The sequence below is a fragment of the Mixophyes fleayi genome, chromosome 4 (genome assembly GCF_038048845.1).
Source record: "Mixophyes fleayi isolate aMixFle1 chromosome 4, aMixFle1.hap1, whole genome shotgun sequence".
Taxonomy (NCBI): domain Eukaryota; kingdom Metazoa; phylum Chordata; class Amphibia; order Anura; family Limnodynastidae; genus Mixophyes; species Mixophyes fleayi.
This window is the reverse complement of record NC_134405.1, coordinates 97,627,561-97,651,213: the sequence shown is the minus strand read 5'-3', so window position 1 is coordinate 97,651,213 and position 23,653 is coordinate 97,627,561. Positions and strand designations below refer to the sequence as shown.

General features: G+C 38.4%; 1 protein-coding gene across 1 annotated transcript; it reads left to right on the top strand.

Moving 5' to 3' along the window:
- The first annotated feature begins 94 nt into the window (after nucleotides 1–94).
- On the top strand, nucleotides 95–21,842 carry CIB1 (calcium and integrin binding 1). The gene is made up of 7 exons (XM_075207810.1): nucleotides 95–355; nucleotides 1,036–1,070; nucleotides 5,413–5,515; nucleotides 11,580–11,733; nucleotides 15,264–15,382; nucleotides 17,159–17,247; nucleotides 20,199–21,842. The coding sequence occupies exons 1-7, from the start codon at nucleotides 305–307 to the stop codon at nucleotides 20,218–20,220; spliced, it is 573 nt and encodes a 190-aa protein (XP_075063911.1). The 5' UTR covers nucleotides 95–304; the 3' UTR covers nucleotides 20,221–21,842.
- The last annotated feature ends 1,811 nt before the right edge of the window (nucleotides 21,843–23,653 follow it).

Genomic DNA, 23,653 nt, shown 5'->3' with positions numbered 1-23,653 from the left:
ATCCAGCACCTAGCACCACTGGCCACGCCCACGTAAGAACGAGTACATACTACATATCATTAGGGCCAGTGTGCTGCGGCTCCGCCCATCCCACAGCTAGCACCACTGGCCACTCCCACGTATAACGTAAACACGAGTTCATACTGCATATCATTAGGGCCATATGCAAATTAGCCGTTGCCCTGGGAGGCGATGACGTAATTTGCGGAAGCTCAGAGCTCGTTCTGCTGTCGGGGAGAGAAAGTTGTTGGAGTTTCGGGGAGAAGTTGGTGTCGGGGTCTGAGAGGGGTAACACGTCTGTAAGATGGGGGGAGCTCCCAGCCAGCTGTCCAAACAACTCCTCAACGAGTATCAGGTACTGTAATATCCGGACATTAGTAGTACCTGCTATGCTGGGGACAGAGGAGCAACATTACTGTACATAATGGTAGTAGGGACAGGGACTAAAGTACTGGGCTCTGCATATAATCCTAAATATATATGTATATATATATATATATATATATATATATATATATATATATATATATATGTGTGCGCGCGCTTCCTCATTGACAGGCTGATGGTAATATGTCATGTGCAGCAGATGTTGAAGGTGTACAGTATTGTTTCCTGTAACTGTCAGCAAGGTGATACATGCAGTAAAATGTGCTAATAAGTTATATGTCACATCTATATATTTTGGAAACATTGGTATAATCTCTAGCTTAAGTTGGTTATTGGTTAAACGCACAATATAATCACGATCATTTGTAATTATTTTAATCATCAAATAATTTGTATTTTGTTGAAACTTGACCAATCTTAAGTCTATGTAAGGTAATTTATCACAGTGATCATTTTGCATGGTGATCAGGAAGTTGTAGTCAAAGTGTTTGCTTGTTAGGAATACTCAAATTGTATTGAGGTGATCTGTACTGCATAGGATGTATTAATGTAACTATTGTTTTCTTGGCCTATTTTCATTCTGATGCTTTATTTCACATGTGCAGGAATATTTAAGTAACTGATTTAATGTTTTTTTGTTTTTTTTAGGAGCTGACATATCTCACAAAACAGGAAATCCTACTGTAAGTGTCCTTATATACTATGCACTTTATCTTTGATTTCCTCTAAAGTTAATTCTTATGGAAATGAAATAGAGGATTGCTTTCATGTGTTTTATCAAAAGCTGGGTACACACTACAGAAAATTTCTCTCGATGCAATGTCTTTAGTGCTTTTTCGAACGTCTGAAAGTCACGATCAGCATGCCGATTTATGCGTACAATATTACATGATTTCCCTTCAGATCTGTGCTCTTTATCTGTCATAACCATCAGCTGAAAAGATTGTGACTCCGTAAACTACAGAGATCTGCCTACACTGCTGGTCCTGACTGCATACACACTTCAGAATTTTCATGGCATCGTTCCATGGTTTATAGAGATTTTTTGTCTAGTTATAAAATCACATGAAATGATACAATGTGCTTTGGTACGATAAAACATGATTGTGGGAGCGCACACACTATATCGGGCCTAACAGTTGTTTATCGTGTGATTGGCATGATGATCGGGTAAAAAACCTGTAATGTGTACCTAGCCAAAGCCTTTGTGCATAACATCCCCCATAAGCAAAAGCAAATATGTGTTATGTGAAATTGTAGGAATAATCCAAGTTCATATTTTTAAATATTTTTCTTACTATCAAGCTTAGCCAAAAAAGGCCTGAGTATCCTAATTCTTGGCTACCATAAAAAAAAATATTGGTATCCAGTGCTTCTTTCATTCTGATATAGTTTGAGTAACACTAACCGTACAATAGTCCACTGTATTTTTTATCTGGACCTCCAATATGACTTCCGATGTAATCCTGCTTTGCAGTGTTATGATAAGCTAGTGTTTCTAATGAATTCTAACATCATGTCCTCACTTTGCTTGTTTTATAAGGATATAATGCAGCCATTCATTGATACATTCATATCCCTTTTGTGTGAAGTAAACTATAAGCATTTCAGAAGTCTCATTTAGTTAAATGTAGGATTCAGCAGGATCATTTAATTTGAGAAGTTGTGCATCCATTGACCTCGGTGTTAATGATTTCTAAAAGTGAGGCACTGCAGTAGCAGTCATTTTTAGGTGCATTTACTTCCTGGTTCTTAGGGCTTTTCAGCCCCACTATCAAACACTGCAGTGATGAAATCAGAATTCCTCCTTTATACATGTACTGTTTACAGGGATCTAGTTTTCACTTGTTTGTTGTATCCAGTAACCAAGTAACTTCAAGGGATCTTAGATCTCAGGCTGAACTGTTCTATACATGCATTGTGGTTTAAGTGCAGTCTGCCTTGTGTATTCTCTGTGAGCTGTGCAGTCTGACAATGGTTCATGTATAATGCTCTTCATGTGCCATATGTGAATAAGTCCTTATGTGGATAAACTTTTATAAATATTTGTATAAATGGTAACCAGTGATATGTCGCACTTTGAGAACTATATACCCCCCATTACTAGCAATATTACAAGTAACCTGTTATTTGTGTAAAAGCACCGAGCTTGTGGATTTGAGCATTGATTTGCTCATGAAAATATTACAAAAAAGTGACCAGCTATCATTGGATCAAATTAGATCACAATTATCCCCCCTCCCCTCTTGTCCCTCATTTAACAAATGGGTCATTTCATGCCAAATCATCACAGCTTCCAACCCGAACATCTCAAAATTTTTGTGAAATTTGGTAGGATGGTAGACGACATAAAGTAATATTCATATGTAAAATGTTAGCCCTCAGTGGTACAGTGTTCATCCAACAAGGTTGCAAACATGACGAAAAATTAAACATTTATGCTTGCAAGGTCAACTGAAACGAATCATAACTTTGCTTCTAATTGTGATAAACTTTCAGTTTGGTTTTGTTTTAAAGCTAAGGGACCTTAGTTTTCATAAAAAATAGTTTTATATTTAAATATTGACTTCTATATTTCAAGGTCACTTGATGTGACCTTTGACCTTGAATATCTAAAAAGTATGTTTCTTTTTTGTACTTAAAGTATGTTATTCAGTTAAATACAATCTCTCTTTCGTATAAGTTTTATTTTGGGAAGCCTTTGGGAACAGGAGTAAAACAAATCTGAAAATTGTGGATATCACAATCAATGAAATATCTTAACACGTGATTACGAGATTTCTCTACCATACAATGTTGAGGAAAACTTACATATCATTGCCGTCTCTCCTCAGCAATGCTTTTTCTGTGTTTTGGGTGCCCACAGCAGGTAGTGTGTAGATTTGTTCAGTTGCAGTCCGAGGATGAACCTCAGTGAGAACTTGTTCTCTTGGAATGATAAAATGTCTGGCTGATGAGGGTACACATATGAGGGTGATTGAGCATTGGGATGTACAAAACTGATTAAAACGTCTTGTGATGTTTCATTCATATTCATGACACAAACTAACCACCAAGCATCACTATAGACGCAAGTCACAAAACCTTTTATTTCTTCCAAAGGCAATGTTTTATATGAAGTATTTGTTTCCTTCACTTCACTGGATGAGTCGGTAGAAAACCTTTTCATTATAAAGCTAATTCGTGTTCCTGGTATAAAAGCATGAAATGTTTGAGTTCCAGTTACTCGTCTTGCTTCCTCATGTCCGTTATGTAGCAACCTTTCATTCTCCATTATTTATTTTTGAAACACATCATCATCATCACCATTTATTTATATAGCGCCACTAATTCCGCAGCGCTGTACAGAGAACTCACTCACATCAGTCCCTGCACCATTGGGGCTTACAGTCTAAATTCCCTAACACACACACACACACACACACACACACACACACACACACACACACACACACACACACACACACAGACTAGGTTCAATTTGTTAGCAGCCAATTAACCTACCAGTATGTTTTTGGAGTGTGGGAGGAAACCGGAGCACCCGGAGGAAACCCACGCAAACACTGGGAGAACATACAAACTCCTCACAGATAAGGCCATGGTCGGGAACTGAACTCATGACCCCAGTGCTGTAAGGCAGAGGTGCTAACCACACACATACAAAGTTCATATTGTTGATATTGTCCTTTACCAAGTCAAACAGTTGTCTTGGAGTCATAATTTGCCTCACTTTTCACGAAAATCTGATTTGAATAGTTACTTTTTTTGTGATGATTTGGCTTGGAAAGGCCTAAATACCCTTTCTCCCTCTTCTGTCTTTTGGATCTCATTATTAACATTTTCAGGATAAACCCCCAAAACTGCCTTCCAACATCTCTGCTTGCCTCAAAATATACCCACTTGCTCCTGTTATGTGTTCGCCCATTGCATACTTGGTTTTTAGTTTCATTGAGTTATTTTCTAACTATGTCATGAACATTAAGAGGTATATTTACTAAACTGCGGGTTTGAAAAAAGGGTGATGTTGCCTATAGCAACCAATCAGATTCTAGCTGTCATTTTGTAGAATGTACTAAATAAATGATAACTAGAATCTGATTGGTTGCTATAGGCAGCATCTCCACTTTTTCAGACCTGCAGTTTAGTAACTATACCCCCAAAAGTTTGACACCTTGAGCTATAGTATAGTGCAGTAGAATAATAAATCGCATACCATGACTGTCACCTTGTAGATCATTGACAAATGTTAAACCTGTCTATCTGCCATTCTTTTTTTTTTTTTCATGAATATGTAACTGCTCACAGATTTAGTTATAGCCTATATTATATAGAAGAGTATATCTCATATGAGCATACATTTGTTTTTGTTTAGTTATAAGCCACTGTTAATTTATCCAAATTCTAGTGTTCTATGGACGCTATTGTTTGGAGAGTGCAAGGTGTGGTCATATGTTTTATTTGTATGACTGTAATATCTTACTTATTTAGTTTTATTTTCCATTAATGATGCAGGTAACTGTGTTCATGTAATGTACAAAGTCTGTTTCTGATTGTTAAAGAGTGTGTTCCATGTGTACTCTATATGCATGTATAATATCCTACCCGGAAACTCATTGTACAGAAATCTGTTCATTAATGCAAAGTCCAGACCTATCTGTTATCTGGGGGCGGTCAAAGCATTTATTAAGAAGTTCTGAGAATTAGTTTGCAGAAACCTTTTAAACTTATTTTCTTTTTTTGTTATCATCAATATTAATTAGCACTTGGTTCTGCATACAATTAAATCTCTGCAGGTCAATTGCCCACTTTGCCAGTAGTAAAGTGTTTTTGAATGATATGCTTTTCAAAGGTTTATATAAAATACGAATACATACAACTATTATATTGGCTATGTTGGCAGTTTGTTTGTGTTAAAGAACCACAAAAGGAAGTCTCTCTTGTCTATCAGCAGGATCTTTAACTGCAAATGCTGAGAATGAATACTTTCTTGATAATGAAATCCATTGTTTCCTCTTCATTCTACAGTGCTCATAAAAGATTCAGTGATCTTATAGGGAAAGAAAACAGAACCAACATTGAATCTGTCAGGTTACCAAAGGAGAAGTTTCTGACTTTGCCTGAATTAAAGGTAATTGTGCTTTGTTTTAAAGTGAAAACCCACAGTCTGATCTGGTAACGATTCCCTGATTTTCTTTTCTTATCATTTATTCTATAGAAAGTATACAGTCATAGCCAAAAGTTTTGAGAATGACACAAATATTGGTTTTCACAAAGTTTGCTACTTCAGTGTTTTTAGACCTTTTTTGTCAGATGTTGCTATGGTATACTGAAGTAAAATTACAAACCTTTCTTAAGTGTCAAAGGCTTTTATTGACAATATTTGCAGTGTTGACCCTTCTTTTTGAAGACCTCTGCAACTCGCCCTGGCATGCTGTCAATCAACTTCTGGGGCACATACTGACTGATGGCCGCACATTCTTGCCTAATCAATGCTTGGAGTTTGTCAGAGTTAGTTGGTTTTTGTTTGTTTACCCGCCTCTTGAGGATTGACGACAAGTTCTCAATGGGATTATGGTCTGGGGAATTTCCTGGCCATGGACCCAAAAGGTCGATATTTTGACCCCCGAGCCACTTGGTTTTCCCCTTTTTTTTTCCTTATGGAAAAGGTGCTCCATCATACTGGAAAAGGCATTGTTCATCACCAAACTGTTCTTGGATGATTGGGAGAAGTTGCTCTTGGAGGATGTTTTGGTACCATTCTTTATTCATGGCTGTGTTCTTAGGCTAAATTGTGAGTGAGCCCACTCTCTTGGCTGAGAAGCAACCCCACGCTTGAATGGTCTCGGGATGCTTTACTGTTGGCATGACACAGGACTGATGGTAGCGCTCACCTTTCCTTCTCTGGACAAGCGTTTTTCCAGATGCCTCAAACAATCTGAAAGGGGATTCAACAGAGAAAATTAATTTTCCCCAGTCCTCAGCAGTCCAATCCCTGTACCTTTTGCAGAATATCACTCTGTCCCTGATGTTTTTCCTGGAGATAAGTGGCTTCTTTGCTGGCCTTCTTGACACCAGGCCATCCTCCAAAAGTCGTTGCCTCACTGTGAATGCAGATGCACTCACACCTGCCTGCTGCCATTCATGAGCAAGCTCTGCACTGGTGGTGCCCCGATCCCGCAGCTGAATCAAATTTAGGAGACAGTCCTGGCATTTGCTAGACGTTCTTGGGTGCCTTGAAGCCTTCTTCACAACTATTGAACCTCTCTCCTTGAAGTTCTTAAAGATCCGTTAAATGGTTGATTTAGATGCAATCTTACTAGCAGCAATATCCTTGCCTGTGAAGCCCTTTTTGTACAAAGCAATGATGACTGCACAATTTCCTTGCAGGTAACCATGGATAACAGAGGAAGAACAATGATTTCAAGCACCACCCTCCTTTTAAAGCTTCCATTCTGTTATTCTAACTCAATCAGCAGTGCAATTGTTGTTTTTGTGATAAAGTTCATTGTCACGGCAAAGAGAGACATTGAAATTTATTGCAATTCATCTGATCACACTTCATGACATTCTGGAGTATATGCAAATTGCCATCATAAAAACAGCAGACTTTGTGGAAAATAATATTTGTGTCATTCTCAAAACTTTGGTCATGACTGTAATATTGAATTGTAGTTTAATCTGTGTAAAAAGTTGCTATAAGGGGGGGGTTGTGGGAGTAAATACAGCGTGGATACTCGCAGGTCGGACAAGCTCTGTTGATTATAGAACCTTTACCTAGATGTGGAATAGGCAGACATAATAGAACGTCAGGAGCACTCTAAAACCTGGCAAATCAAATAAACAGAAAAAGAAAGAAAAACTAAATAAGAACAGTCACGCCGAACAGGGACAAGAATCCACGATGAAGCAACGGCGTGAAATGAAATGCAAACAGAAGTCTGACTTCTAGGGAGAATAAGTACAAATCTGTAATAGACTATATTTACCTACAAAACAGCACTTAAAGGAACTTCTGTCTCCACTCACTACTAAGGAAATATTGATGAGCTGAGAGGAGACATTAGGCAGACAGAGTACATGAAAATTCCAATCTGTTAGCAACACATGCAGTTTTCCTGCTTAACGCAATAAAAGAACAACAAAATAATTTGCAAACGAGACAATTCTGGAAAGTACACAAAAGAAGGAAATATATTTCTCAATTGTTAGTATCTTGAGCACAGAGGATTAGCAGAGCACACAGAGTATACTGTAGCAGACATGCGTAGTGATGTATTATGCTGCTTACATAGTTATATTCTGAAAGACAAGACATTAACCAAAAGTGAAGATAGACAATATGCTCAGCGCTGGATATAGCCTGTACTCAATTGATTGGCAAAAACAATTATAGCCAAATCATAAACACGTGTCAGAACTGCATCCGTTATGATGTGACATTCAATGTTCTAAATATAATTAGAACATTGAATGTCACATCATAGTACAGGCTATATCCAGTGCTAATCATATTTTCTATCTTTGATTTTTGCACGATTTGATGAGTTGTGGTTTGAGCTGCAGGATATTGCCTGTGTGTAATTTTATTACATATAGATTTACTTAGTATACATAAAAGTGGACTGTTAGCGCCGTGGGAGATTGTAAAGGGGATCTGTTTTTTAGGTTTTATTAACCAAAAGTGAGATCTATTTAATAAAAACATTGTGTCATACAGGAAATTTAATTAAATCACTACTATGCTGCAACAACGCAAAATCCTGTATCGTTGCGGTTTTCCTGATATTGGGAATAGCAATCTTCATGGAGATGGAGGGAGGCACTATATTTTATTTAGAAGTGATCCAGTGGACGGTGCTTCTGGCACAAGTGTTGTATCCCATTCACTGAGGACAAGCAGAGCTTCAACACTTGTGCCAGAAGCACCATCCAAAGGATCACTTCAGAATAAAACATAGTACCTACCCTCCACCTCTCCTTCCATAAAGATTGTTGTCCTAAAGTCCATGGCAATGCTCATCTTCCTCTCTCACTGCTCCACATCCGCCTCACCACTCTGCAAATCCCTGCACTATCTTCCCATATCCTCTAGAGCTCAATTTAAACTACTTATCCTCAACTAAAACTGCCTAACCAACACCTTCCGCTCATACATCTGACCTTGTCACGATATACTCTCCCTCTTGCCCTCTTAGATCTGCCTACTACCTGCACATTGTCTCCTCTGATAACTACCTATCAAGTTCGCCTCTGATATTTCTCCTTTGCTGCTCCCTAATTATAGAAATCCCTACCCCATCTACCAGACACTCCTCCAATCTTCAATTTTTGAAATGCTCCCTTAAAATACACCTCTTCACTATAGCCTTTCCCTACCATCTGTTTCTGCTCTCATATGTACTTGTTCTGTTTTTATATATGATTTGTTTTTTGTATGATTTATTATAGTGACTGGTATTACATATCTCTTAATATATTATGTAAAATGTAATAAACCAAGCAGTGGTTTTGGGTTACATTCTGAAAATTAAAACTTTTCACTTTTGAGACGGATATTAACAATTTAACTTCATATCAGTACAACTAAATAATTTATTAATTCAAATCTAGTTAAGGAACTCAAAGTGAAAAAGAAAAAAATGAGACAACCAACTGCACATGGTTTCTATAAACCTCTTGGTGGTTTTTTTACTAAACTGCGAGTTTGCAAAAGTGAAGATGTTACCTATAGCAACCAATCAGATTCTAGTTATTTATTTAGTACGTTCTACAAAATGACAGCTAGAATCTGATTGGTTGCTATAGGCAACATCTCCACTTTTTCAAACCCGTAGTTTAGTAAATATACCCCTTGGTCTGATTGAATATGCCATATTTGTAAATAAATGTCAAAAATAACTTCATGTCTCTCTTGCTGATGACTCTTTTCAATGTCCTGTAATGCAGGTTAATTTATTTGCTCTTGTTGAAAATTTAAAGATCTTTGTTACAAAATTGTCACTTGCTCATATAAAACACCAGAAACTTTAAAAAAAAGAATTTTCCTGACTACTTTCCGCTGTGTTAAATAGTAAACATGCTACTTATTTAGGTACCTTTTTGAAGAAAAATACAACACCACATTCACTTTATAGCAGAAGAGGAATCCAGACCTACACTAGAAACAGTACTATTAAGCGTCGATAACCCAGCAATAAAATAAAGTCTCTAATTGCACAAATAATAAACATTGATTAATTAATGTTCATTGACACTGGGGAAAATGGAAGAAATATTTGGACAGTTAATTGCAAATTTGAAAAATGTATCCAAATGTAGAATAATTGGGGTATCTGAATTAAATCTATTTTTTGAAGCTATAACCAATAAAAAAAGATTAGTTCATCACCATTACACTAAAAATGATTTTTTAAAAAATATATCTTTATTGTCTTTCTAATAATTCCACAGGAAATGGTAGGTGTAACAATGAGATATTTTTCACTTATTTTAAGAGCATTTTTATATGCCACATGGGCTTATCTACTATATAAATGCCTAGTGGCGTGTGTGTAAAAAAAACAAAAACCAAGCTGCAGCGCCACCTGCTGGGCAGAGTTATACACTGACCTATATATTTCTTGAAGGAGAAGTGACAGTTGGGAGTGGTTGGTGGTTGCCGGGGGTGACAGTGGGGAGTTTGTAACACCTTAAGTAGCTTGACGAAGGATGTGGCAATGAAGATGAAGGATGAGGTGATGGAGAAAAATGATGAGGTGGTGACGTGGACAAAACCACGTTAAAAAAGGGCGCTTGCGTCGGGAAGTAACGCTCTTCCCCTGAGGAGGCCTGGGCTAGGCCCAAATGCGTGACAAGAACCTTTTTAACACCTTAAGTAGCTTGATTTGACTAGAATGCATGAGTATCATGCACGGGTTAACTTGTATATAATAACAGGGTATTCTTCAGATGCTACAGTCTGCGCCCATGTCTTTATTTTCTCATTGTTACATTACTTAATTTGTTTTGCTTCCTATTTACATTTGTTTATTATTTTATGTTCATTTGTATTTATTATGCTATGTAATTTATTGTACTAAATTGACTTTAGTAGTTTTTTTCTCTATTTCTTTTCCTGTTCTATGTATTCTTGTCAGTAGAATTTACAAGTAACCTGTATGAATGTCTAATTTTATAATTATATTAGAATGGCAATATTCTTTTTGGGGTGTAACATAAACCCAATTTCTCACATGGAATCTGTGCAGACATGCCAATAATACATGTCTAGAATTGCAAAACATACAAATAATCCATTATATGGGGTCTGGTATTTCCTACTTAATTTTTGGCTGCTACATAATCGGTGATGTTGGGGGAAAAAAAGTTCAAGCTATTCTAAATTCTAACTGTGTTGAGCCAAAAGAGGGCAAAAAAACCACTCGGCTGCATTATTTTCACACTCCCTGATTGCAGTTAAGCTTTATTCAATTACTTTTTAATTACTAAAACAAAGATAATCAGTCTAGCTCAGTGGATACCAAACTTTCTCAGTTCGAGGCCCCCTTAGGGTCTGAATAATTTTTTCAAGGCACCCCTAAGCCAAAATAATTACCAAGTAGTCCCCGGCCTTGCTTACCACCGGCTATGGCCGTGGCACCCCTGTGAGATTGCAGTGGCAACCCAGGGAGCCATGACAAACAGTTTGGAAACCACTGCTCTAGCTAATTATGTAAAAAAAAACAACGTGTTGGACCAGGCAAATGATATCCCTTTTTTATGTCTGGGCTTACTGGCACTCGTCCCTCCAAAGGCTGGCACCTCACTACCTGCAGTTCTGCAATAGCTGGAGAGAGATGCTGCCTGGCTATTGTAGCCCATTTTATTTTGAAAGCTTTGTTATTGGGGGCCATGGTAAAGATAAGCAGCGCTGTTAACAAAATAAAACGTATCATTCATTTCAATTAAATAGATCAGTTGGTGACAAGTGACTACCTAGAGATTCATTGGAAAGGAAATAATCTTTCAGAGATATTTGGACTCCTGATTGAAAGAGGCGCTGTGTTCACTTGCATTCTGTTTGAAATGTATATACCTTTACCACGTTTTGGTGGCAATAGTCTTTTGTTATCTCAGTAAATTGTTGGCTTATTCTGCAATTCAATTGAATTGCTAGATAACCAGTTTTAAGTCATGTGCTTTATTCCTCACAGGCAAACCCCTTTAAGCACAGAATCTGTCAAGTCTTCTCTACTTCAGAACAAGCTGATGACAGCATGTCATTTGAGGATTTCCTTGACATGCTAAGTGCTTTTAGCGAATCTGCTACTCTTGAAATTAAATCTCAGTACGCCTTCCGGATTTTTGGTACGTCCTATAAATAAATACATCTATTGGGTTAAATCCTCCTTCAACCCAATTGGCAATCTATAGAATGTTCAGTTTATCCCATTCAACTAGCACACTTTCCCAACTTCAGTCCTCAGGGACCCCTAACAGTGCAGGTTTTCCAGGTACCACCTGTGGATCTTTCAAAATGTGTCAGTCAGTAATGAATACACCTGTGCTCCAGCAAAGAGCTATGGAAAACATGCACTGTTAGGGGTCCATGAGGACTGGAGTTGGGAATGACTGACTAGCAGAATGTTGGTGGTCCCATGTTTGTGCCATTCTTGGTCTAGAATTTTTAAAGTACCATTATAGATATGTGTAAAATTATTTTTTTAATTCCTTCTATTAGAAGCCCAGCAGGATAAACATAATTTATCCACGCACAGCCTACATCATAGTCTGCTCATTTAGCTTTTTTAGATTGCGCTTACACTGCTTGACTCTCTTTGCTACCAACCACTCTTTCGGTGTAAAGACCAGAGGGGCTGTCACAGAATACAATGGCAGCAGCACACTTTACTAACCCTGTGGCTTCTACTACATCCATGACCGCAGTTCTGCAGCATTGGTGCCTCGCTTTGCTCCACCTAACCCTTTGCCATATAGACTAGAAGAGGGACAGGTTGTGAAAACTGTCGGCCAATGAGCTGAACATGGGGCAGGCTGCTAGTAGAGAAACTGATTTATGAGCAAATCCATGCACATCCAGGGGAGTAGGGATTTATATGAAAACATTTTATTTGCTTACTAGTCCCTTTACTGTAGTCCTGAAGTATCCCAACAAATCATGTTTTCTTTTTGTGACGTGGGTCAGTTACTGGTTCAGTTAATTAGTACCTGTGTATTCCCATAAAAATGATCTATTAGGGTTTCACAATACCACAGCACCTACTGACTGGCTAGTTACCCTTGCCAAACGGGAAAAAACTACACGGAGTTACCCGTTTAATGACCTGTGAAGCAGATCAACAATTCCAGGCTTACATTTCAGCCTATTCCCCACCCCCAGTACTATTAACTTGGATAATGATCTATGTATCCAGACAAATATCTGAATGGGGAATGTAAAGTTTATTGAACAAAGTTCACCAGCAGAGCTATAACTCTTTTAAGAATAATTACACCATCATTCTTTAACCATGTAACCTAACAATAAAGGGGAATACATAGCTGTACAGATATATATCCCCTGAGCCAATCCCTGGGGCACAGTGTCCAGTGGGTAGAGAGTTGCTTTTGCTTGGAATGTGCAGGCAAGACAGTGGTTCAGCTCAATGTCACTCCGCTTTTAGCGGACACATATGATGCATAGACCCACAAAGTTTGTTGTATTGAAGAAGGTGCTTCGCTAAATTCCATGAGGTCTTTTCCGTTTCCTCAGTTCACAACAGTTCAGCAAGAGCTGCAATCCCCAGCTACTTATTTAAATCTGCTGTTGAATTTCACTTGCTCAGGATACCACGATAAATCCGCAGACATCCAATCAAAAACTGCTAGTTAGTGCTGCAGATCATGATCATAATAATGGTTACGGCAGCCCTCTTGCACCCACAACAGATGTGGCTCCTGACAGATGCCTATATGTCTACATACAGGTCTACCTGAGTAACCATTACGTGAACACACCCTTACGGTACTCAACCTCTGCTTGCCCTTCTCATCCCTCCACTGTTCAGCCTCCACAGTCATAAGGAGTCACAAATGTAAGATGCAGTGCATTCATGGTGTGCTGGTTATGTACGAAAATGTGTATTGTACCCTAATAAAAAAAGACATAGAGCCAAGTCAACATGAGGCCCAATATCCGTACAAAATACATCAACCAAATGGCTACATTTTAAAACGGGGGATGTGCCGCTGGCAGTCTTCTTGCTGAGAGGGTACCAGTCAGGCTTATCTGTTATTATTGCCCAGCACCACTTTCTTGTGACATTTGGGTACTTGAGAAGAAGTTTAAGAAACTCTGTTATTGATTAGAGTTTCTCATCTCTGGTCCTCATGTACCCCATCAGGCCATTGTTGAAGGTGTTCTTACTGCGGGAACAGGTGGGCTGGTTGTAACCCAGTCAAATAGTGTCATAACTATTTAATATCTGTCTCCCCATATGACTGTAAATGTACCCAAAAAGTGAGTTTGCTTATACGAAGTACACCGTATTGTGTTTGAATTTAATAAAAGTACTCTGTAATTTAAGTACATTTATATCTAATGACTTATTTTGCTTTTAAATGTTATTGATATTATTTTTGTTTTGCATTTTATTCTTTACTAATAAATGTAATGTTATTTTGGGCTCTATGTAGCAGTCTGAACCCCCTTGGAATACATCTGAGGTAACCCTTAGGGTACATGTGTCACAGGTTGTGAGTCTAGGAAAATGTTAATTCACATGTTTATGATGAAGTACCGTATTTCCCCAAGTATAAGACGCACCCATGTATAAGACGCACCTTAATTTTGGGGCCCAAAATTTGAAAAAAGATGTATTACACAAAGTTATTCCCGAGAGTTGCTGTGTTGTAAGCTCACCTTCCCAAGCTCATTCGCATCTTGTGTAGGCAGTGCAAAGCTCTCCCTCGCTGAACACACCGAGCGGTAGGCGCCTGAGGGACCTTTGTTCTATTAGAATACTGAAACTAGGAAACAAAATAGGAGTTTGTTCACAGAGTGAGCTGATCGATTCTGCGGGTACAAGTACCGGGGTGAGTGAACGCTCATACTTGTCTTGGACGAATTGCAGGCAGTAGAGCGGACACCACCATGTAGGACCCAGGCCATGTAAATCCCTTCGCTTCCTGTGAGGTGGCAGTGGCGGGGCGGCGACTCCTGTCTCTTATCCTCACTCCGCGATCAGCGCTCAGGTGCCGTGATTGACACACCGCAGAGACCCGAAAAGGTGCGTGGGAGAGGAAACAGTTAGATTAAGTAGTATTTATAGATTGTATTGGGTACTCTTCGGTAACGGATCCATGTCACCGTAGGCGGAGAGTGGTGGGATCATTGTTCCGTTATTCCACTGTGGGTGGGGGTAGTAAGTGGTGGTAGTCCAACAGGGGTCTTCTTCTTCTTCATTCTGGAGGGAGGTAAATAGCGCTGGCACTGTATAAGATGCACCCACTTTTTAGACCCAAAATTTTTGGGCAAAAGGTGCGTCTTATACATGGGGAAATACGGTAATTCCTAACATAATAACCTGTTGGGTGCATGGACCAGAGCTGAGATGCCTTGATTTTGCCAGAGATAGCAATTAGTGAGGTAAATAAATGTACCAGCACGTTCAGCATAAACAAAATCATGAAGACATAAGGAATAAAAAATTTAACTTGCACATTTTGTTTCAAGGTACTAGAATTAATAGAGCAATGATCCCAAAATATGCCAAAGGCAATACTATTATGTCTAGCCCTTATTTTGTCATTACTTATGGTGCTGAGGAGGGACGTATCCTAAAAGTAAAATATACTTTGGCTTTAAGCGATATAGTGACTAACAAACCTCTTTACAGATTTTGATGGTGACGGTGCCCTGAATGAAACTGATTTGGAGACACTGGTGAATCATTTGACAGGCTTGGAAGAAGACACCAAGCTAAGTAGCAGCGAGATGAAGCAGCTTATTGCAAATGTGAGTTCAGGGTTATTATGGGGCTATCACTGCCACGTCACTCATCCGTGTTGTACAACTACTGCTTACATGACTTCTGTTTTCATACTTCAGCAACATCAGTATAATGTCAGGGTTGTATTTTCTGTGGCATCCAGGAGCTGAGCAGCCAGTGAAAATGTATACTGTATGTTTGTTACTGCCATATTCCTTACATTGCCCTTCTGTGGATGTGGTGTGCAGTATCGCCATATAGCTCTGACAAAACTTGTGCACATACAGGGCTTCATATTGGAATTAAGTTATTTAATACACTTTGACTGAGAGAATATACATGATATGTTGATGACGGTGTTCTATAAAATAGCCAGAGTTTGATGCAAGTCTAATTGCAGTGCGTAAAAATGTGCTGCTTTGCATTGTGCATGCGTCTGAGCAGGCGGGGCAGGGGTGTGAATGCGAGAGTACAATACAGTAAGGATATACAAGTGTAGCACGCCGGCCTAGTTAGCCTTGGCTGCATCTTCTAATGTCATCTTGGTGCAAAGAGGCAGCACCTACCTTTTGAAAAACAAAAATTTATTAAAAAAACAAAACAAACTTTGCCTCAAATGAATAACCAGCACCAGTGCCATAGAAGAGTGATGGCACGTCAGTTCATACACACATGGAGGGGGAGGGGGGGGGGTGTTTACAAAGTCTCTTGTGTTAGTAGTTGGTGTAGTTCAAAAATGATCTTTAGTGGTTTTAAGTGAATTTGTCGTCCTGGTGATGTGAAGAGGAAATCGCCCAAAAAAAAAATAAAGATACACAATGTAATTAATAAAACAAATAGAAACAAATATCATGGTTTTCTCATCCCAATCCAAACGTGCAGATTGTGCAAAGTGGTGATACACCTCTGTTTAATCACACATGCATAAAGTAATCAAACCCATAAGTATTACATTATGCATGTGTGTTTAAACACAGAGCTGATCTACACATGTCCCCGGAGAACACTTATCTCCATATACTGCACACAAGATGGGATAATATACATGCTAGTGTGTAGCTGGAAGCATATTCTCCCTTCAAGCAATGGCAACCACTAACTAATGTTATTTATCCAGACTTTCATTGTGTCCAAAGCTCTGTGTGAAATTGGTGCTAGAACTGTGGTGGGAGATTTTTAGTTTGGCACTTTGCAGCCTTTATTAATCAAGCTGCCTGATGCAAGTAGTTTAGCATTGGATTTGGACTAAAACATTATTTAGGATAATTTCAGATGGGCGATTAATAAGCTCACACTGCCAAATAGTGATAAATGGAGTGTATGAATAGCTCTCGTACATTTTGTAAACACTGTTATGTGTTAGTTTAAGAGCTATTAAATTCAACATTTAAAACTGGGCATATAGATCAGCCATTTTACATTTGTTAACACTTCTTTGCTTCTGCAACAGATTAGAGTTTCCCAGATCCAGTCCTCTGTGACCCCTAGCAGTACATGTTTTCTATATCTTCTTGCTGGAGCACAGGTGTATTCATTACTGACTGAGACATTATACCACCTGTGGATGAGTAACAGTTATTTCCCTTGTCACCTGGAAAACCTGCACTGGTAGGGGCCCCTGAGGACTGGGTTTGGGAAACACTGATAAAATCATGGTCAAATCTTTGCACAATTTCTACATAGTTACATGTCTTGTGTTATGTTAATAAAAAAAAATCTTTATTGAAGTATTGGCACATTTTACATAGTTTTTACAGTATTTTGCAAAAAACTAGACCTATTGATGTTTTATTCTGTATTAGATCCTGGAAGAGTCAGACATTGATAAGGACGGCACAATAAACCACTCTGAGTTCCAGCATGTCATCTCCAGATCCCCCGACTTTGTCAGGTGCGTGTCTCCCAAAGACCCATTTAGAATAGTCACATTCCTCTTTAAAGCTGTGATATGAAGTCTAGTTTATGGCATGGGAAAAGTACACTTGTACACTGTGGATGGTTATGTCGGGTTCACTTCTTTTCCCCTGGTTTATGGCCTGGCTCTTCCACATATTGACTTCAATTTCACTCGGGTTCTCAGAGTAAGTTTGGAGGATGGCATTAGGATCTATGGCTCAGTTTAATACCACATTTGTAAAAACAAAACATGCATATTATTATTTCCTTATTTGAGCCATATTAGTAAGTCCTGTATAATGTATGTACAGAATTTTGGATTGTTTGCATTACTGAAACACCTGATTGAAAACTAGACGTGACACAAAACTGCTGAACACTACTATGACCGTGCAGACTGTAACTGTACACTCCTTTCCCCCACAACATTGACCAATCCGGGATATAGGAAAAGGAAAATGTGTTGGGGTTGAGGGAAACATGAACAACTGTAGAGGAAAATGTGTGGTGATTTCACTGTGCTTGCCTGCATGTTCGTTATATTATTTATATTCGAATATGGTGTACTTTATACGAAGTAATATTAAAGTCTAAAGAATATTTAGTTCCTATGTTTGTGATTTTAAAATAATTTAATAGAATAATGCAGACTTTCACCAAATGTCATGGATCTTTCTTTTTTCCTTGTTGAGGAGATGTGGGATAAATGATAGGTTACCTGGCCTTCTAATTGTACAGTTATGGCCAAAAGTTTTGAGAATGACACAAGTATTGGTTTTAACAAACTTTGCTGCTTCAGTGTTTTTAGACCTTTTTGCTATGTTGCTATGGTATACTGAAGTAACATTACAAGCATTTCATAAGTGTCAGAGGCTTTTATTGACATCAATTTTTGGGTTTTTGTTTGTTCACCCGCCTCTTGAGGATTGACGACAAGTTCTCAATGGGATTAAGGTCTGGGGAGTTTCCTGACCATGGACCCAAAATTTTGATGTTTTGAACCCCAAGCCACTTTTGCTTTATGGCAAGGTGCTCCATCATGCTGGAAAAGGCATTTTCCGTTGCCAAACTGTTCTTGTATGGTTGGGAGAAGTTGCTCTTGAAGGATGTTTTGGTGCCATCCTTTATTCATGGCTGTGTTCTTAGACAAAATTGTGAGCAACCCCACACATGAATGGTCTCGGGATACTTTACTGTTGGCATGACACAGGACTGATGGTAGCGTTAACCATTCCTTCTCTGGATAAGCATTTTTCCAGATGCCCCAAACAATCTGAAAGGGAATTCATCTGAGCAAATTACATAACTCCAGTCCTCAGAAATCCAATCCCTGTACCTTTTGCAGAATATCCGTCTGTCCCTGATGTTTTTTCCTGGAGAGAAGTGGCTTCTTTGCTGGCTTTCTTGACACCAGGCCCTCCTCCAAAAGTCTTCGCCTCACTGAGCGTGTGCAGATGCACTCACACCTGCCTGCTGCCATTTCTGAGCAAGCTCTGTACTAGTATTGCCCCGATCCCGCAGCTGAATCAACTTTAGGAGACGGTCCTGGAGCTTGATGGATGTTCTTGGGTGCCCTGAAGCCTTCTTCACAACTATTGAACCTCTCCTTGAAGTTCTTGATGATTTGATAAATAGTTGATTTAGGTGCAATCTTGCTAGCAGCAATATCTTTGCCTGTGAAGCCCTTTTTGTGCAAAGCAATGATGACTGTGCGTGTCTTTTTGCAGGTAATCATGGTTAACAGAAGAAGAACAATGATTTCAAGCACCACCCTCCTTTTTAAAGCTTCCAGCCTGTTGTTCTGACTCGATCAGTATAACAGAGTGATCTCCAGCCTTGTCCTCGTCATCACTCTCACCTGTGTTAACGAGAGAATCACTGACCTAATTGATGTCAGCTGGTCCTTTGGGGCAGGGCTGAAATGCAGTGGAAATGTTTTTGGGATAAAGTTCATGGGAAAGAGGGACTTTGAAATTAATTGCAATTCATCTGTCTCTTTATAACATTCTGGAGTATATGCAAATTACCATCATAAAAACTGAGGCAGCAGACTTTGTGAAAAATAATATTTGTGTCGTTCCCAAAACTTTTGGCCATGACTGTAGTCCTGTATAAGAGATGAGGTAACCCGTGTACATGCATATTTATGCATTTTTTTCATATCTTCATTTGTTTTGATGGCATGATCTTCAATCACGTGCTGATATTGTAAGTGTAATGCAGGAGGGATGGTATAGTAACAAAAAACATAAAAGCCTAATTTTATTTATTAAAAAATATATATAGTCCTAATATACTAGCTCTGTAAATGTCTTAAAGCGAGATTCCCTTGTCATGTTTATTAATAGTGATAATATTTGTGTTTATACCATGCCAATATATAGTCATCAGTGTTGTATACGATGGATACACAGCAAGCATAAATCAGCCGTGCCCTTGTACCATTAGCATGTAAGCTCTCTCCTGAGCAGGGCCCTCGCTACCCTTTTGTATACATGTCTACCTTGTATGTCCGTGTTTTATATATGATCTATTTTCCCCACTGTCCGGTGCTGCGGAGCATTGTGGTGCCTTACACATTAACTGTAATAATAACAAAATCAGATAACTTTTCTTGCTAGAGCTTTGCTTACAATATAAGGAAAATGATAAGGAGAGACAGTGTGCTCAACGTTGGTGCATAGTTACATTCTCAGGGCTGCCACCTGTTTCAGCCCCCCTGAGACAGAAATATATATGGTTTGTTGTGGTGTTTTAATAATTGTAGTCTTATTTTATTTGAATACTTATATTAGAGTAGTGGAATGAAAGTGTAAGGAACCAGCTCTGTATTTTACCTGTGATTATGTGACTTCTGCAACAGAGCAGTGAAGCAGAACACTTAAGATATCTGACTTCTTTACAGCATCGTGTTTAAGAGAAATTTATGTTTACATTTTTTTTCAGCTCCTTCAAGATCATGCTGTGAATGCATCGGCAGTCTGACCTGCAGTATAGCCACTGGAATGAATCTGTCCACTGTGAATACCCCTTGATGAATCTATGCAACCTGTAACTGAAATCTTCTATGGAAATCCCACCCATGACCACTACTGAAAAACCTCTTCATCAGTCAGTCGTACTGATGCCGCTGTACATAACTACAGATGGGTGTTCCCACTTCACTGTCAGTTCCAGCTCCCGTAATGCTGACTGTTAACCTGGTGAAAGAGAAAGAAGCAACTGTCTTCTATTTTCTGGAACACTTGCAGAATCTTTTTGTAGAAATATTTTAAAGGCTAACTCCACACAAGGAAAAATCCTCCAACAAACCATATATTTAATAAAAGCGTGTGCAAGTGGATCCATCTATGTTCCACAGTCCTCTTTTTTTTATTTTTTCAGCTGTTTCTATGTAGAAATGCTGTGCGTTTTTCAAAGTTCATGTCCTGTAAGCATTCCTTTCCTGTCACATCGCCAATCATTGTAGTTTAGTGCCTAGTAAAGAACTACAATCCCTACAATTCTACATTACAAATAAAAGCAAAAGCATGCTGTTCCTTGTAGTATGAATGTTCCTCCTGAGCGAGTGACAGCCTCTTCATGCCATCCGTGCTGGTGGGGAACATATGGGATGATTGAAGTGGTTGGGCAGACCAGCGTTATGATGTGGAAGGGGGGCGCTCTTTTGAAGCTGGGGCTAATCAGCCCTCCCACGTTAGCCGTTACAGTGTAAAGAAAAAAAAATTCATACACAGTAAACCACTATATATAGCAGTAGTCTGTAAGCACATGGGTAATAATAAATTAAATAAAGCATTTTCTAAAAAAAAAATTGTATATTTGAATTAGGAAAGTGGAGTTATCCTTTAAATTCGATTACTGACAATATTCTGTGTGTCCCCTTCATCCGTTACCAATAAACACCTGCACTATAATCCACTTTCATGAATCTGTACTAACCGAGATGTCTGTGATTGGATTTGCAGATTTACAATGAAATGTAATGGAAGTGTGAAAGGTTTATACTTTTGTAATAAGATGTGATATATCCTTAAGTGTGATACCGCACAACTCACTGGTTAAATTGAAGCACAATTTTGTGAACATTGTTTTAAGGTCTGATCAGAAAACTACTGTTTTTATCCTGACTCTGCTTATCGGACTAAAATAATTTTTATTTTTTTAGCATTTTAATACGAATACAGATCCATTAGTGCACTGCAAATAAAATATTATTTATAGAGAGCTCAAAATTTACATCAAATGTGATCAACTTAATCTCCATTGAAATTCAAGCATTGTTTATAAATATCCCAGGTGCCTGATCTTCAGTGTTTATAGACATTCAGATAATAAACTCTGAATAACAGTGGAACTTGGCAATTAATTATATTAGCATTAAAACTGTCATAAATATTTACCATAAAAAAGTGATTTGAGAGAGAGATGTTCCATATGCTGTAATTTAAATTGTTTGATTATGAAACATTTCATGTGCATTTTATGATATTCAGAAAGGTTTGCTATAAATCTCATTATAGTCCTGGCTGATGCATTCATTTAGCACTATTTACTTTTTGCACTTAATAAAACCACTTTCGGTACCAACTAATGTATATTTTATTACCACAGAGTGATTTTTTTTAATAATAAGTGGGTATAACAGACTACAAAATACTTGTTTTGTTTTTTTTTAATAAAAAAAACAAAATAGAAAAAACTGACTTCTATTGTATATTTAAAAAAACATTATGTTGTATCTGCACTTCTTGCTTCCTTTATCATAAGCTTTTAATAAACCATAAAAATTAAGAGCACAAAGGAAGACCTCTGTCCTTTTATATCTATCAGACTATTGACACATTTACACCTAGTTTAATGTCCATTCAATACAAGAGCAGCTTCAGTGGTAGTGGTAGTCATTATAGCGTGGAGCTTACATTTAAAGTGAAGTGTGTTTTAAAGGAACATTATAATGACTGTGTTTGCTGACTAAGCAATGTTTAAGACTCTTGTCATTATTTCAAATATTTTGTTAAATTAAGTGGTGGATATCCACACATTGTGCATTGTGAGATAACTGGAATTCCATCAAACAAGTGGCCTTTAAAACTTCATTAAAAGAACTGCTTTCCTCTACTTTTGGAGGTAGTGTAAGTTTCTGGCCACCGCATCTGAAGAGCCCTGCAGCTCCATGTAAAATCAGGAACACTTCCATAGATGTCTATTCTTTACCCCTAAAGGCTCATATAAGTACAGTCAGGTCCATAAATATTGGGACATCAACACAATTTTCATATTTTGGGTTCTATACACTACCACAATTGATTTGAAATGAAACAAACAAGATGTGCTTTAACTGCAAATTTTCAGCTTTAATTTGAGGAACTTTACTTCAAAATCAGGTGAACGGTGTAGGAATTGCAACGGTTTCTATATGTGCCTCCCACTTTTTAAAGGACCAAAAGTAATGGGACAAACTAAACAATCCTACATCAAACTTTCACTTTTTAATACTTTGTTGCAAATCCTTTGCAGTCAATTACAGCCTGAAGTCTGGAACGCATAGACATCACCAGATGCTGGGTTTCATCCCTGGTGATGCTCTGCCAGGCCTCTACTGCAAATGTCTTCAGTTCCTGCTTGTTCTTGGGGCATTTTCCCTTCAGTTTTGTCTTCATCAAGTGAAATGCAGCTCAATCGGATTCAGGTCAGGTGATTGACTTGGCCATTGCATAACATTCCACTTGTTAGCCTTAAAAAACTCTTTGGTTGCTTTTGCAGTATGCTTCGGGTCATTGTCCATCTGCACTGTGAAGTACCACCTAATGAGATCTGAAGCATTTGACTGAATTTATGCAGATAATATTGCCCGAAACACTTCAGAATTCATCCTGCTGCTTTTGTCAGCAGTCACATCATCAATAAATACAAGGGAACCAGTTCCATTGGCAGTTATACATGCCCACGCCATGACACTGCCACCACCATGTTTCACTGATGAGGTGTTGTTTTGGATCATGAGCAGTCCCTTTCCTTCTCCATACCTTTTTCTTCCCATCACTCTGGTACAAGTTGATCTTTGTCTCATCTGTTCATAGGATGTTGTTCCAGAACTGTAATGGCTTTTTTAGATGTTGTTTGGCAAACTCTAATCTGGACTTCCTGTTTTTGTGGCTCACAAATGGTTTACATCTTGTGGTGAACCCTCTATATTCACTCTTGTGAAGTGTTCTCTTGATTTTTGACTTTGATACATATACACTTACCTCCTGGAGAGTGTTCTTGATTTGGCCAACTGTTGTGAATGGGTTTTTCTTGACCAGGGAAAAAATTCTTCTGTCATCCACCACAGTTGTTTTCCGTGGTCTTCCGGGTCTTTTGGTGTTGCTGAGCTCTCTGGTGCGTTCTTTCTTTTT

Excerpts from the sequence above, each read along its gene's own strand:
- CIB1 (XM_075207810.1), top strand. The coding sequence starts at position 305 with ATGGGGGGAGCTCCCAGCCAGCTGTCCAAACAACTCCTCAACGAGTAT. Across the intron at positions 356-1,035 it reads AACTCCTCAACGAGTATCAG|GAGCTGACATATCTCACAAA; the intron begins GTACTGTAATAT and ends TGTTTTTTTTAG. Across the intron at positions 15,383-17,158 it reads TGAAGCAGCTTATTGCAAAT|ATCCTGGAAGAGTCAGACAT; the intron begins GTGAGTTCAGGG and ends ATTCTGTATTAG.